Raw genomic sequence first — 16,064 nt, forward strand, 5'->3', positions numbered from 1 at the left:
TGCGAGGGGCCAAAGTTTGAGTGGCACTGCTATGGTTCCAGCCAAGTGTGCGGGGTTCTCAGCATTTGGTTATTTACGGAAAGTGCTGAGTGGGGCAGAATTTGGATGATTGTGGATCGACGGGCACTAAGCTGAGGGAGATACAGGAAGAGCCAACACACAGCTGCACAGTTGCAGTGCCTGACTTCACACAGGCCTGCATGCTCCAGCACTTCCCGTAGGAGCGCACTGACCTCATGCGCCACTTCCTGCCCAGCACTGAATCAACAAGCATCGATAAGAGCAGGAAACCAGTCTACAAGGTGGGCAGAAGGGTGTGTGTAAAGAGGCCAGCGCTCCGGCGGCGGGTGCGTGGGTCGCCAGGTTCGTAGGGAAAGATATCAAACAGACAAAAACAAAGGGAGGGAAAGTTGAGGGGAGAGAGAGTGACAGGTGAAGACGTCTGAACATCCGAACAGACAAAAGCTAGCATACTTACACGTCCTACGAGGGTTGAAACAAAGGAAGGAAGCTCAGGACTTCCCGTCCTCAAGGCTTGAGGAACTACAGCGTGACTATGACCTTCCACGGCTAAGACTGCAAACAGAGCCCCGTTGGGCTTTAGAGACAGACATGACTGTGCAGAGAAATGTGTCCTCAGAGACACATGATATCACTACAGATGACCCAAATAACATGCCACTACATTTCCTGTTGGACCTTACAGTCTTCTATGCAGTCTGCTCATTGTCTTAAAGCTCCATTATCTATGTGGGGTTGTTTGATTCAGTGATTAAACATCTGAAATGGTAAATTAAAGGCTGTGGGTTCGAACCTGCAGTGATGCAAGACACTTAAACCGATAGCTCATCTGTTCTTCGGACTTTTTTATTTTATATCCTTTCATCATTTTTGTCCATCCATTGAAAGTCCAAGCAAACACATTTTTCAAGCTTCAAAAAGTACAAAAAGGCATCCTAAAAGTAATCCGTATAAATCAAGCTGTTTAATCCAAGTTCTCAGAAGAGATAAAAATGTATTTATATTAAGTTTTAATTCAGGCTTTTATTCACATTTAACACTGATCAATGCACATACTGTACATATACACATAAAATATAGTAAACGCAGAAGCTCAACTGAACTTGCTTGACGTGAGAACCAATTAGTTTTCTTTCTCTTAAAAATATCTGCATTTGTCTTCCAAAGATTAACTAAAATTATACAGGTGTGGAACGAGGTGAAGGGGAGTTTTAATTTTTGATAGAAGAATCTTAATTTTTGGACGAACTGTCACTTTAACATGTGATTTCTCTAGCAGGACTGTCACTATAAAAAGTGTCTACACAAAAATGTCAGCAAAATTATACTAATGTGGGGAAAGCTGCCTGTTGCTGCTTCTGACTGCTTTTAGAGGGAAAATCTGCCCATAACTGCTGGTCTAGGATCAATTTTCTCTGTAATAAAGGCATACAGATTTGGCAAACAATCCCATGCGTATTTGTGTTTGCACTCTGAAGAGCGTCAAAGGTTTCTATTTACAATGTTTTGCTGCATTGAGCAATGTAACCAATCCCAATCTGTTGTTTTCTTGAACAAATTGGCCAATCAGATGTGTTTAATTTAGAATCCACTCATTGGTCAAAACGCCAATTGTATCAAACGAAATTCTAGACACAATGTAAATAAATGATTAACTGTGCAGTGTAAACAGCTTCGTTGATTATAACGGAAACTGTGTGAGATCACGATTAACTCAAATGAGTGAGCTTTTTTTGAGATTATAAAGGGAGCGCTCTTTGCACGCTTTCTGCCTTGCCAAATCACACATGCAGAAGCCTACGCTTGCTTTTCTGTTAAAATGAACAGTGGTTTGTGAATGTAGATGCTTTAAGATTTCTTGTTTAGAGGCTCAAAACTCTTGTCAGTGTTTCCTGCAACGTCACTTTGAATCTACAGCGTCATGCTGAAACCGCATCTTCCTATTGTAATGTCTTTGCAGGCTGTACACACACATACACACAAAAAAACAATCAAACAAGCACAGCAACCAGTGCAATCCAACTCACAAACAAATTCTATAGGAAACACTGCACCATCTTGCACAAGCAACCCAATCCACTTGCGGTGTTCATGAACAGGGTGTTTGTTTTGTATATTCAAGCATTGTGTTTTGTGCAATTCATGCACTGGAAAGGAAGAAAAGACCAAGAGAGGAAAAGACTTTAAGAAAGGTTTATTAGCAATGAATAGGAAGAGGTGTAGATGACTGAAGAACTGATGACTGTAGATTTATTGTAGTTAGACAGAGAAGACTCTTACCAGCTCACGTGGAAGGAACATGTCTTCCTGTCTGGCCACAACCAGACACACACTGTCCCCATGCTTAGTACTGCGCAACATGGCCACCAGTTCCTCCTGAGAGCGGCCTGTAATGTCCACACCGTTCACCTGAACACACGTACGCACATGGTTTCAATGGATTTCATATGCAAATAGAGTTTTTCCATTATTACTATACTAGAAATACTCCATCTTACGCTAGAACGAGACTCACTTCTAGTATCCTGTCACCTGACTGAAGGCGGCCATCTTTGACAGCAGCTCCTCTCGGTAAGATGTTTTTGACGAGGATGGGGCCGGGCCCGTGCACTGAAGAATCTCTGGTCACAACGGTGAAGCCCAGACCTTCAGGACCTGTGAGGAGATTGAGAGAGTTTAAAGTGATTGACAGGTGAAACCCAGTTTGTCAGCAATAATGCGCTAATTCGTGTGTGAAGCCTATTCTCTCCGCAGTCAGCACGCTTATGTCAGCAAGGAGTCTGTGAAAGAGCCCAGCTTCACATCATACTTGAAGTGTCATATGGGTATATAAACAACCGCAAAGCATCTTAAAAAAATACATTCATTTCATGTCAACGAACGCTACCATTGGAAAGTGTGAGGCAAGTACTTTCTTTTTTTTAAGAAAGAAATGTAATACTTTTATTCAGCAAGGATGCATCAAATTGCTCAAGTGACAGTAAAGACATTTCCAATGTGACAAAATTGTATTTCAAGTAAATGAAATGTAGTAAACACTACATGCCTGCATTATAAACACTTCAAATAATCATTAGACTGTCTCTATAAAACTCCACATAGACTATACTGTACATTGGGGTGGGTCTGTCTGAGGCCTGTCAGGGACAGTCGGGCTGATAAAGGCTGTCCTTGTGCGAGACTGAGATTAGAGTCACCTGGCTTCAGAAACTGAAGTTTAATTTCACATATGAGCACATTTCAAAGAGCCGGAGTGACAAGGACAAGCAAAAAGAGATACAGAGTGAATGAATATGAAAGCAAACAGAGAAGCGAGAGGGAGAGATAGTGTTAAAAACCATACGCATTTCTTAAAACAAACAACCCCTCGACCCACAACAGAAACATCATTAGCCATATAAAAACGACCTCCCGAAACTGACATTTACACTCTTCAGATAAAAAAAACAAAAAACTTAATGATTAAGAAATAAGCATCTAACAAGAAATCATTCGTGAGATTCCTTTCAGCCCAGATATTAGAGGAGGCTGCTGTCTAGCACAGGTGGTGGTCCATTTAAACCGTGCAGCCGCCTTGACCTGTGCATATTGCTTCTTACGGCGTTCTTGATGCTGTCACGGTGACTGATAGGTAGATTAGAGAACGGGCTATAGCCCCCCGTGTGACACGAGGCATGTCTTTAGGGCGGATATTTCCAGTCCTGTCCCTGAGCTCAGGGATAGAATGATGGACAGAGCATGTGGGTGAAGAAACTAAAGAGTAGACGGCCTCAGGGCAAGTGGTTGTTCTTTAACACGCTATGACTTCAGAGGACAATACATATCGAAGCCAGTTTGTGGAAAAATTGACGGCATTTTATGCTCGTCATTTAGCACAATCGTTTTACGGTCAGCACTTTTTTGTTCCAGCAATGAATTTATATCAGCATTAATGGCAGAATCAATAAGAACTTAATAGACTTTGCAGCCTGAAATTATAGCTTCATTCATTCGGTTAGACTGCCAAAACCCCCAACTACAAAGCTGACCAATGTTGGAGTGAGGGAGAGAATCATATTAAATAAAAGTACATTCATTTAAAAGATATTGCAGGAATTTCATTGGTCCCCAAAAAAAAAGTGAGTTTTAATGTACTGTGTAAGAATCATTTTTTTAAACTTGGGTTCAAGGACACTCGGGGGGTAAAAAAAACACAAAAACACAATAAAAATTAAATAAAAATAAAATAAAAATATTCAGTGTAATCAAAAACTATAACAAATTTAAATGTTACAAAAAAAAGGTCAGGACTTAATAATCTCAGGTCTTACTACACTGTAAAAAAGCACATCCATATTTTCTAGTTTACAGGAATTTTTGAGTCACAAATACTAAGATGTTTAGAGAAACTAGTCTGAACAAAATAAGTTCAAATTGAACAATATTACTGAATTTATTTTAAACTATTATAATATATAGTCCTTAACTATATATATATATACAGTGCAATGCATAAGTGAATACACCCATGCTAAAGTTGACTAAAAAGAGGAATAAAAAATCATATTTTGGAAATTGAACTTAATGCCTTAATTTAAAAAATTAGGAAAAATCCAACCTTTAAGGACACCAATTTTCTTTGTGAATGAATAATGTATCGTAAATAAATAAATGTTCTTCCTTAAAATACATGGTGCATAAGTGAGTACACCCCTATGTTAAATTCCCATAGAGGCAGGCAGATTTTTATTTTTAAGTATTTTTTAAAAAAAAAATGTAGGATACTATGCATCCTGATAAAGTTCCCTTGGCCTTTGGAATTAAAATAGCCCCACATCATCACATAGCCTTCACCATATCTAGAGATTGGCATGGGGTACTTTCCATAAGATCATCTCTCAATGCAAATCAAATTAGCTTTTAGGCTAACTGAAATAAACCCATGCCAATCTCTAGGTATGGTGAAGGCTATGTGATGATGTGGGGCTATTTTAATTCCAAAGGCCAAGGGAACTTTATCAGGATGCATAGTATCCTAAAAAAATTTTTAAAAAAATATTTAAAAATAAAAATCTGCCTGCCTCTATGGGAATTTAACATAGGGGTGTACTCACTTATGCACCATGTATTTTAAGGAAGAACATTTATTTATTTACGATACATTATTCATTCACAAAGAAAATTGGTGTCCTTAAAGGTTGGATTTTTCCTAATTTTTTAAATTAAGGCATTAAGTTCAATTTCCAAAATATGAGTTTTTATTCCTCTTTTTAGTCAACTTTAGCATGGGTGTATTCACTTATGCATTGCACTGTATATATATGCCACACTCTAATAAATGCTGGGGTTTTTTTTTTTTAACCCTAATGCTGGGTTCAGCCTGTTGGGTCATTTTAATTGGTTATTTGTAATATGTTTACCCAGGTACTGGGTAGTTTTTCTGTAACTCTGCTGGGTCATTTTTACTGTCGAAACAAATGATGAAGCCTGGGTCAATGTAACCCAATGTTGGGTAGTCTGTGCCAAACCGGTTAAAACTGGAAACATTTGTCAACGGTCATTTTGAGTTTTGAGGGGAAACTTCCTGAATGAAATTAAGGTTTGTATTACATTTTATTCCAATCAAATTACTACTTTACAAATAGGGAAATGTCTCTAGTCTCACATTTTACCTTTTTTGTTTACATGTACGGTCGAAGCTAACGTCTGCTTGAAACGCTAGCCTTCTACAAATGCAGCATGCACCAGATCTACACTCAAAGTGAACATGGAAAAACGCCACCATGGAAATTGTTCTCCTTCCGCCAAATGAATGCGCGACCAGAGCTGAAACACATTGCGACATGGCTGTCATATGTAACAAAGTTGCCATGCACTCCACTGACTACAATAGAGCGTCACAGTCCCGCCCACAGCCGGTGCCGGAAGTAAGAATTCAATACAATTTCTCCATTGACAGTTGGGGTATAAGCCAATAAAAACGTAACCATACATGGTAGACTTAAAACCAGCTACGGATGTACTAAGCGATTGTATATGCTCATATAACCGCCAAAAGTTCATGGGGCACTAACCTTGTTTTGAGATAAATGCCTTTTATTCGCGATGTCTTGGAGAAGTACTTCATTACCCACAATCCTGAACAATCCCACAACCCCACAGTGATGCATCTGATTGGTTGAGCTCGTGTAACTGTCTGGTTAAACCCTGCGAAAATGTGTTGACGACTGAGCGGTGATTGCAGTCAGGTACAAAACACTGCACCATGTTGCTAACGTTATCGTTAACCGCTTTTCACACACGCACACAATATAAAATACACGATGATAAATATAAAATTCAATACACAATACCTATATAAAACACTATTATTTACACGATTACTACTGAAAGAACTGCTATAAACTGCACAAGAAAAAGTTCGCGTGGCTGTCGTCAGATTTGAAAGTCGCTCAAAAGGCTGTTTCGCGGTTGTGGCTTCAGTCGACATCAGTGAGGCGCGGTGGTTTATGGGATGAGTAGTTCCTTCGCTCGGAAATGAAAATATGTACACAGTCTTGTACCTTCGACTTTTTTTGTCGTTTTTTCACTCGAAATGATATGTTGTATGCCTATGAGTTCAGCCGTAGCTGGTTATTCTCAGACATGCTCTAAAACTCTTTAGATACGGATTTTACCAAAACGTCAATGGGCGAAATGAATGGGAAATTTACTTCCGGCACCTAAGCTCTCTCGGGCTGTGGGCGGGACTGTGACGCTCTATAGGAGCGCTGTTGATCTAGTGATTTAGCGTCGTAGCTGCGGTTGCGTGTTTGACGTGTTGAAACTTAAATGTCTGACAGATGAGATGGCACATGGTAAAGCTGTTTTTGATGTAACTTTAAAACATTAATATATGTGATTGTCGTTTAATAAACTGGAACGACCTACTGATACCAGTTTTCTTCCCACATATTCTCTTTGGCCCATTATCAGGTTGACTGACCCAAACAAACCCAAACTGGGTTCCCAAATGTTTTTTTTTCCAGCATTTTTTAGAGTGTAGACATCTTTGCTTTTTGTAAGGTGATTTTGTCTTCAAAAAAACAAAAACAAAATGTATAGTTCACTTCACATATTTAGTGTCTTATTAAACAAAACTCAGCAAAAATAAGAAAAGTTCCTTTTTCAGGATAATGTATTTAAAGATAATTTTCTTAAATCCAAATTGGAAAGGGTTTGAACAATGTTTTTCATGCTTGTTCAATGAACCATAAACCATTATTGCACATGCACCTGTGGAACAGTCCTTAAGACGCTAACAGTTTACAGGCCGTTAAGACCGTTAAGGTTAGCGTTACAAAAACTTCGGACACTAAACAGGCCTCTCTACTGACTCTGTTCACATCTGCAGTCCTCATGCCTCCTGCAGCAGGACTATGGTATGTTCACGCAAGTGATCAGGGACCCTGGACATCTTTCTCCTAGTGTTTTTCAGAGCAATAAACTGCAATGTCCATAGCGTAAAACGCCCAATACAGTGCTACAGGGAGACAGGAAAGACCGTTCTTGCAGTGCCAAACCACATGTGACCATATGTCCCCCCAGACATTTTCGAGAACTTGCAAATGCCTTGGTTAAAATCAAGCAAGAACAGGCAAATCTGCTGCAGATTTGAGGATTAGACCCACTGTAGGACATAAAGCAGCTGGTGGACACACCAGATACAGACACAGATATTGATTTTGCTCAGGGACTCATTATTTCATTACTGTTTGCCAAATGCCAGTGATATTTGTTCAGTTTATGTCTCAGTAGTTCTCAGTAGAATTTTTTATGTTCACACAAATATTTAAGCATGTTAAAAAATGCTGTAAAAAAAGCATTTGAAAAGCAGTTTTTGCTTACTTTATATGTACACGGATATCAAAATTGTAGATCAATTTATTGTTACCAATTCAAAATTTATTGAATATACTATCTGTAGTTGCCTAGAATTTATTGGCTGAATGAGGCATTTATCCTTTAGTGAACAAGAGACCTGTAAAATCTGAATGCAGTGTTGAATTTAAGAAACAATTAGTTTTTTTCCCAGTTGTTTACCTTTCTTAAGGTCGATTCTGAGTCTCTTTCCACCCTTTTTGTTTTGGATTTGTAGAGGTGAGGGTCCCAAGCTGTTTTTTAGGAGGGGGCTTTCGGCACTCTTGCCTCTGGGGGTGGGAGAGAGGCTGAGGGGTAATGGAGAGCCCAGTGAGCGACTCTCAGGACTGCTGCTGGACTCCTGAAACTCGGCTTGCCACCCTGAGGAAGACTCCACAGGCCTCACCATGGGCTTCACCTTCAGCGGCGGAGGGTCTTTGGTCCGTGTGGATGCATCAGGGTTTTCCGAGTTGAAGAGGTGGCCGATCACAGTCTTCTCAAAGCGTTCTTTATTAAAAACTGGAACAACTTCTAAACGAACGATGGGTGAACGCATGGCTTGACGGAATATTTCCTGTGCTCTGGTAAAAGACAAGGGAGAGAGAGATAAGGGACACAGGATATAAAAAAGCAATTAAGAGACAATCAATTTTTTTATAATTATTTGCAGGTTATTTGATGAAATAAATGAACCTGGAAACTAAAAAGGATGGAAATTGTAATATATTGAATAGTCTTGGTTTAGATAAAACTCACTCTGACATTTATTCTGACAGCATAATTGGGGTTATGACTAATGAGTCCTTCGCATTACAAATGACAAAGCAATCCACCTCCTTCATTTTTGCTCGACTGATTTAATTTAAAAACCGTCCATCCATCCTGAGCCTAATAAGATTAATGTGACCTTCTACTGGTTAGAAGTAATTCTCCTAAGCAGAAATATGTATATACAATATATGCATAATGTACATAATGACCATGGAATGTTATGTAATGTTTCAGTAGGTAAGGCAAGGTCTTTAGACTGAACTTGTATAAAGCACAATCTATGATAAGTTAAGTCTATATGAGGAGCCATTTTATGTTCCTTTGTATGATGTCCTGATATGTAAAGCCATAGAATTCAATAGGGTGTCCTTTCTTTTTTACATGACTGTATATGATGGATGTATAATCTTGTTGATCTGCTATCTCTCTAGCTTGAGTTTGCTATGAAAAATGAGCAGTCAACAAATCTTTACATTATAAAACCCCATAGGAAAATCTCAAAGGAACCAATGGCGAATTAGTTTCTGGTTCTGATGTCATACAGTGGGTACGGAAAGTATTCAGACCCCCTTACATTTTTCACTCTTTGTTATATTGCAGCCATTTGCTAAAATCATTTAAGTTCATTTTTTTTCCTCATTATTGTACACACAGCACCCCATATTGACAGAAAAACACAGAATTGTTGACATTTTTGCACATTTATTAAAAAAGAAAAACTGAAATATCACATGGTCCTAAGTATTCAGACCCTTTGCTCAGTATTTAGTAGAAGCACCCTTTTGATCTAATACAGCCATGAGTCTTTTGGGGAAAGATGCAACAAGTTTTTCACACCTGGATTTGGGTATCCTCTGCCATTCCTCCTTGCAGATCCTCTCCAGTTCTGTCAGGTTGGATGGTAAACGTTGGTGGACAGCCATTTTCAGGTCTCTCCAGAGATGCTCAATTGGGTTTAAGTCAGGGCTCTGGCTGGGCCATTCAAGAACAGTCACGGAGTTGTTGTGAAGCCACTCCTTCGTTATTTTAGCTGTGTGCTTAGGGTCATTGTCTTGTTGGAAGGTGAACCTTCGGCCCAGTCTGAGGTCCAGAGCACCCTGGAGAAGGTTTTCGTCCAGGATATCCCTGTACTTGGCCGCATTCATCTTTCCCTCGATTGCAACCAGTCGTCCTGTCCCTGCAGCTGAAAAACACCCCCACAGCATGATGCTGCCACCACCATGCTTCACTGTTGAGACTGTATTGGACAGGTGATGAGCAGTGCCTGGTTTTCTCCACACATACCGCTTAGAATTAAGGCCAAAAAGTTCTATCTTGGTCTCATCAGACCAGAGAATCTTATTTATCACCATCTCTGAGTCCTTCAGGTGTGCTTTCATGTGTCTTGCACTGAGGAGAGGCTTCCGTCGGGCCACTCTGCCTTAAAGCCCCGACTGGTGGATGGCTGCAGTGATGGTTGACTTACTACAACTTTCTCCCATCTCCCGACTGCATCTCTGGAGCTCAGCCACAGTGATCTTTGGGTTCTTCTTTACCTCTCTCACCAAGGCTCTTCTCCCCCGATAGCTCAGTTTGGCCAGACGGCCAGCTCTAGGAAGGGTTCTGGTCGTCCCAAACGTCTTCCATTTAAGGATTATGGAGGCCACTGTGCTCTTAGGAACCTTAAGTGCAGCAGAAATTTTTTTGTAACCTTGGCCAGAACTGTGCCTTGCCACAATTCTGTCTCTGAGCTCTTCAGGCAGTTCCTTTGACCTCATGATTCTCATTTGCTCTGACATGCACTGTGAGCTGTAAGGTCTTATATAGACAGGTGTGTGGCTTTCCTAATCAAGTCCAATCAGTATAATCAAACACAGCTGGACTCAAATGAAGGTGTAGAACCATCTCAAGGATGATCAGAAGAAATGGACAGCACCTGAATTAAATATATGAGTGTCACAGCAAAGGGTCTGAATACTTAGGACCATGTGATATTTCAGTTTTTCTTTTTTAATAAATGTGCAAAAATGTCAACAATTCTGTGTTTTTCTGTCAATGTGGGGTGCTGTGTGTACAATAATGAAGAAAAAAAATGAACTTAAAAGATTTGAGCAAATGGCTGCAATATAACAAAGAGTGAAAAATGTAAGGGGGTCTGAATACTTTCCGTACCCACTGTACCTGCACCACTATGTTTTTTTTTAATAAAAAAAAAATTCTGACACCAAAATGGTGACCTGTAGTGTATTTACATACATAATTTCTCTATTCTATTTGGTGACACTTGCAGTATAGAAGTAACAGGCTTCACTGAAACAAATCTAACATTATACGTTGAAAACTGACCGAAAACCAGATGATTTGTTGGGTCCTGACGGCTTTGGTTTGGGTAGCAGATCTCTAATCAGCATGACAGTGAGCAGTAATGCAGTGTAAGAGAAGGAGATCAGCTACACACAGCAAACAGAGCTCAGCAAATGACCATGACTGCTGAAAGGGCTCTGAATTGAGTGTTTTTCTGCTTTTGAAACCAGTCCAAGAGTGTACAGCCATAAACAGAGCACAACAATGGACACCATGCTTGTTTTTACAACCATGACATGAAAAGATAGGTCTAAAAACAAAGTAACACGACAGGAAGGAAATAATGTCAGGAGGTAGAGACAGAGAAAGCAGACCAGAAGGTGAAGCAGAAAAGCTTCAGTTCAGAGACTCACTGTGAAAAGGATTTGTCCAATAATTCAGCATCATTAATTTTAACGATACACTCATCGTCCTGAAAGATGCCTTCCCTTTTGGAGCGACTGTTCTCCTCCACGCCTCGAATGTGCAGGCCCAGAGCCCTGAAAGAGAACAAACCATAAATTACCAACAAAATAGAGCACAGCACCAGCCAGCCAGCCAGCAAACAGCCATAACAGGCTGCACTAGTTTCATCTTATACAGTATATATGATCTGTCCAGCAGTCATCAGCATTGACCATGGCCCTTGTGATATTCACATCATGATGGTCCCTGGCTTGCACAATGACATAGTCAATGAGATGCCACTGTTTGAAGCGGGGGTGTCTCCAAGATGCCTTCAATTTGATTTTCTGGCGAAAGAGAGTGTTGGTGATAACTCCATTAGAGTTGATGTCCCCGATGCCTTCCTGTCCTATAGTGCCGGCCAACCCTGGCATTGAAGTCTCCTAGGAGAATAATCTTATCTTCCCAGGGAATTATCTATCTATCTATCTATCTATCTATCTATCTATCCATCCATCCATCCATCCATCCATCCATCCATCCATCCATCCATCCATCCATCCCAGCTACTGTATAAAATATCAATAAAACCTTCTCGCTATTTTACTGACGGAAAACCATTGGCTTTATGTTTTGCTTTATTGTCCTCCTTTTGCCCTCCTGAGCACCGTACAAAACTCACATGCACAGACCGCTTGGCAAAACACAAGACAGCAGCGCTATGGCTGGCAGTGATAAAGGCTATCAGGCTGGAGAAACTCATAAAGCAGGAGAACGGCAGACGAGTATTAATCCCTCAGTCTTCATCCGCAGGGACCTCACACGAGACCATTCAATGAATAACACATTCATGCATTACAGTGGGCCGCAGCAGTATCTGGAAAATTATAGAACATACCGTTGCAGAAATTTAGATGGAGATTTAAAGGGATAAAGGTTGAGTTTTGGGTGAGTGTATGAAAGAGACTAAGCATATTTGTCATCTGCTGCTGACAGCCACCTCACAGCAGGAGCAACAATAACTGGTCTGTGTATGATTCTACTCATCACTAAAAACATTTACATGTCCACAGCTGCAGTTTAAAATCATCCCAAAGCTGAATTTTTAAAGCCATTTAAAGCCATTACTCCAGTCTTCAGTGTCACATGATCCTTCAGAAATCATTCTAATATGCTAATTGGGAGTTCAAGAAACATTTATTATTAATTAATTGATATTTGTGTGGAAACCTTTTTTTTTCTTCTTTTTTATTTAGGATCATTTGATGAATAGAAAGTTCAAAGGAACCGCATTTATCTGAAATATAAATCCTTTGTAAGATTATACATTTCTTTACTGTCACTTTAGATCAACTTAATGAAGACTTGCTGAAAACAATCTTACTGACCCCAAACTTTTGAACTGTAGAAAATGATCATTATGTTAATTTCCCCGCAAATCAGGAAAGATCAGCTGATTCCACCTATTACAAAATGGAAAAATACTGGCCAATACAATCTGTGTGATTACTGTTACATTACGTATATGTTTTATGTGTTTAATCTAATGTGAAAATGAAAACAAAGAACTGTCCTCAAAGAAACTTTGTCTTGAACTCCAAGATGCTGCACACATACACAACACATTGCCATTACCAACAAATCATTTTACACTCTCAGGAAAAAAGGGAACAAAATCTGTTACTGGGGCTGTGCTCTTTCAAAATGTGAACCTTTGTACCTAATTCAACCCAAAAGAGTGCATATTACCATAAAGAAACAAACATATATAAGTAGCTTTTGAAAGGGTACTGTCCCAGTGACAGCTTTTTTTATTTATTTTGTGGAATGGCATTGTAAACAGCCATACCATTCACAATAAATTCATGAAAACCATCAAATAAAGATGTATCTATAGATAAAGAAACAGCCTAACTCCACTGCATCTTATTCAGCATTTTCAACTGGTCAACTAGTAAAAATGAGTAGTCACACAAGCCCTAATATAAACTAATAACGTCTCCTATTATCACCTTCAGACTAAACAAAATGATCAATAACAAAAACAAGCATGCGGAAAAACTTCAATAACACACCGGAGGTCAGATTAGCGGCATGGAATCCGTATGAAGACAAAGATGCATGATCTGGAGCGAATTAGCCTTGTGTTGGTGTAAGACGTGAGAGTGTGACCTGCTAATGCTCAGGAAGGATCTCTTCACCCCTCCATTAGATGTGCTAAAGGCTTCCCGTCCACATGAAGTCACTCTGCATTAGCTAACAGGCTTGTTTACGTTATCGCTAGCCTCTCGTTTGGAGAATATTACGTCTAGTCTTAAGATGGGGTGACCTTTGACACGCAGAGAGAGAGAGGGCACGGCATGTCTAAAGGAAACAGATGGAGGTTACGGCCTGTGGGAGACATGAGTGAGGGGGATGAGGGAGAGAAAAAGGTTCAATCCTACTGGGAGATATCTGTCTTTATTAAGACTCCTGTGCTGTCTCAGTCCCTCGTGACTCTCTCTGATGACTCAGTTTCAGTCAGAAAGAGAAAGACTTATTTAGTGCATGACAGACAGTAAGAGCGCTCCACCGTAAAAACATCTGGTCATTAAATGAGCCATAAGTTCAGGTGAGGTGAATGTTAGCTGAAGTTACTCAGAAATTGCACTTTGAAGACTATGTGACCTCTAATAGCGAGTCTTTCGGCGGCCAAATCAAACACATTCAAATCAGGACAGGTTTTGGTTCAATAATTATATTCTGCACAAAAACTCCAAACTCTACGCTATTGAAGCTAGGAATGTAATATGTTCTGGTCAACAATGATTGCAAGATTATATTCATAAGCAATTTAAGCAAACACACAAGGGGTGGGAGCTACAGTATGTAGAACTTTAATAATGACAGTGATTTTGTGAAAAACATTTCCCACTAAGTAAATATTGTATTAAAATTTTTAATTACTTTCAGTTGCTATTACTAAACTGCAAATACTTTTTTCCAACAGTCATTGAAAAATCCATATCAGTTAACCACTAATGTGGGCCTGCTTATAAGAATATGATAACCGATATTTTAAATCTATACTATTTTGTTTTCATAAAAAAGTTTTACAATTTAGTTACAATATACAATAATTATATTAACAATATAATTTCATTGAAATTTCTTTTCAAAAATATGAAGTACCACAACTGTTGTCAACATTGATAGTAAGAGCATCAAACCAGCATATCAGAATGATTTCTGAAGGATCATGTGACACAGAAGACTGGAGTAATGATGCTGAAAATTCAGCATTGCCATCATAGGAATTAAATTACATTTGAAAACGTATTCAATATATAAAATAGTTCATAACTGTATTATTTGTGCTGTGTTACTGGTCAGTGCAGCCTTGAGCATAAGAGACTTCTTTCAAAAACATTAAGAAAATATCACTGACCACAAATTTCTGAACGGTCGTGAACTATAAATAAAACAAAAACTGACTAATACTGATATGGTCACCAATCTATTGTACATCAAAAACTATAGCTGGTGATAAACAATGGAGAAAGTATGTTGGCTGTACATGTAACATTTAAATCCAAATTTACTGAAACTTCTGTTTCGCAAATGGTCTCCCCCCCCCCACCCCCCCCACCCCCCCCCCCCCACCCTTACCGCTGAAGTACTTAACTTTTAACCCCTCTAATTCACCCCTACAAAACGTGGTGATGCGTTTCCCTGAGCCAGCAGCAGTCGATGCTGACCCCACAGCCCTGCTCCTGTCTTCAAAGAGGGCTGCGGGTTTATATACTGCTGACCCACTGGAAATACCAGCTGATGACCACAGGATGCCCAGCTCTCTCCCACAGGAACACACTTTCTTCACTTACTCTCGCTACCTGTTTCCCCCACTTAAGCATTTAAGAAAAGAAGTCCACAACATCAGCACATGAACTCACATAAACTGTGACTGTCCATATCTGTATAACGCCTATTCAGTGTTCAACAATGTGGCCTGGATGAACAGTGAACTATAAAGGTGCACAGAGATAACACAGATCATTTACATAAAAAAGTATTAAAGTCACAATCAAAATAGACCACATTTAACTTCTCAATGCACATTTCTGTTAGTTCATTGTTCAGAAAAAGGTGTTTGACTTTGTGATGTTATACCAAAATGTGGATTTTAATTTATTTATTTATTTAATTTATTTATTAAAAGAATTTATTATTATTTTATTTTTTTTCCTTCACTGAAACTTTTGTTCTGGACTAATAAAAAATAAAAAATAAAAAATAACCATTTAAAAATAAAATGTGAAAAAACAAACAAACCAATAGACAATTTAATAGAAATGTAATTAAATTACACAAGTAAAAATAAATAATTTAAAGTAAATAACTACAAAATCAATAATAACAACTTTTATATATATATATATATATATATATATATATATATATATATATATATATTCACCTGTATTTTAATTAATTTCCTGACCTGGTCTTGAAAATTAAAATAATCTTTTAAAATTAAAATGTAAAAATTATATCCAGAGATATAAACAATATAATTTCACTGAAATTTCTTTGAGCGGCAGAATAAAATGAGTTAAAAATAAATAAATAAACATTTTTAAAAAATATATACGGAATAAAAAAAAACACTTAAGAAAATGACCACAAAT

General features: G+C 38.7%; 1 protein-coding gene across 3 annotated transcripts in view; it reads right to left on the reverse strand.

Moving 5' to 3' along the window:
• Positions 1-16,064, reverse strand: part of pard3bb (par-3 family cell polarity regulator beta b) — a 335,104-nt gene that overhangs the window by 187,596 nt on the left and 131,444 nt on the right. For all 3 annotated transcript variants that reach the window (XM_084421753.1, XM_084421752.1, XM_084421754.1), the window contains 4 exons: positions 11,367-11,492; positions 8,083-8,480; positions 2,537-2,676; positions 2,302-2,430 (listed from right to left, as the gene is read on the reverse strand). In XM_084421753.1, the coding sequence (XP_084277879.1) occupies positions 2,302-2,430; positions 2,537-2,676; positions 8,083-8,480; positions 11,367-11,492 (793 nt within the window). The remainder of the gene's footprint in view (positions 1-2,301; positions 2,431-2,536; positions 2,677-8,082; positions 8,481-11,366; positions 11,493-16,064) is intronic.

The sequence above is a fragment of the Rutilus rutilus genome (genome assembly GCF_951802725.1).
Source record: "Rutilus rutilus genome assembly, chromosome: 10".
Taxonomy (NCBI): domain Eukaryota; kingdom Metazoa; phylum Chordata; class Actinopteri; order Cypriniformes; family Leuciscidae; genus Rutilus; species Rutilus rutilus.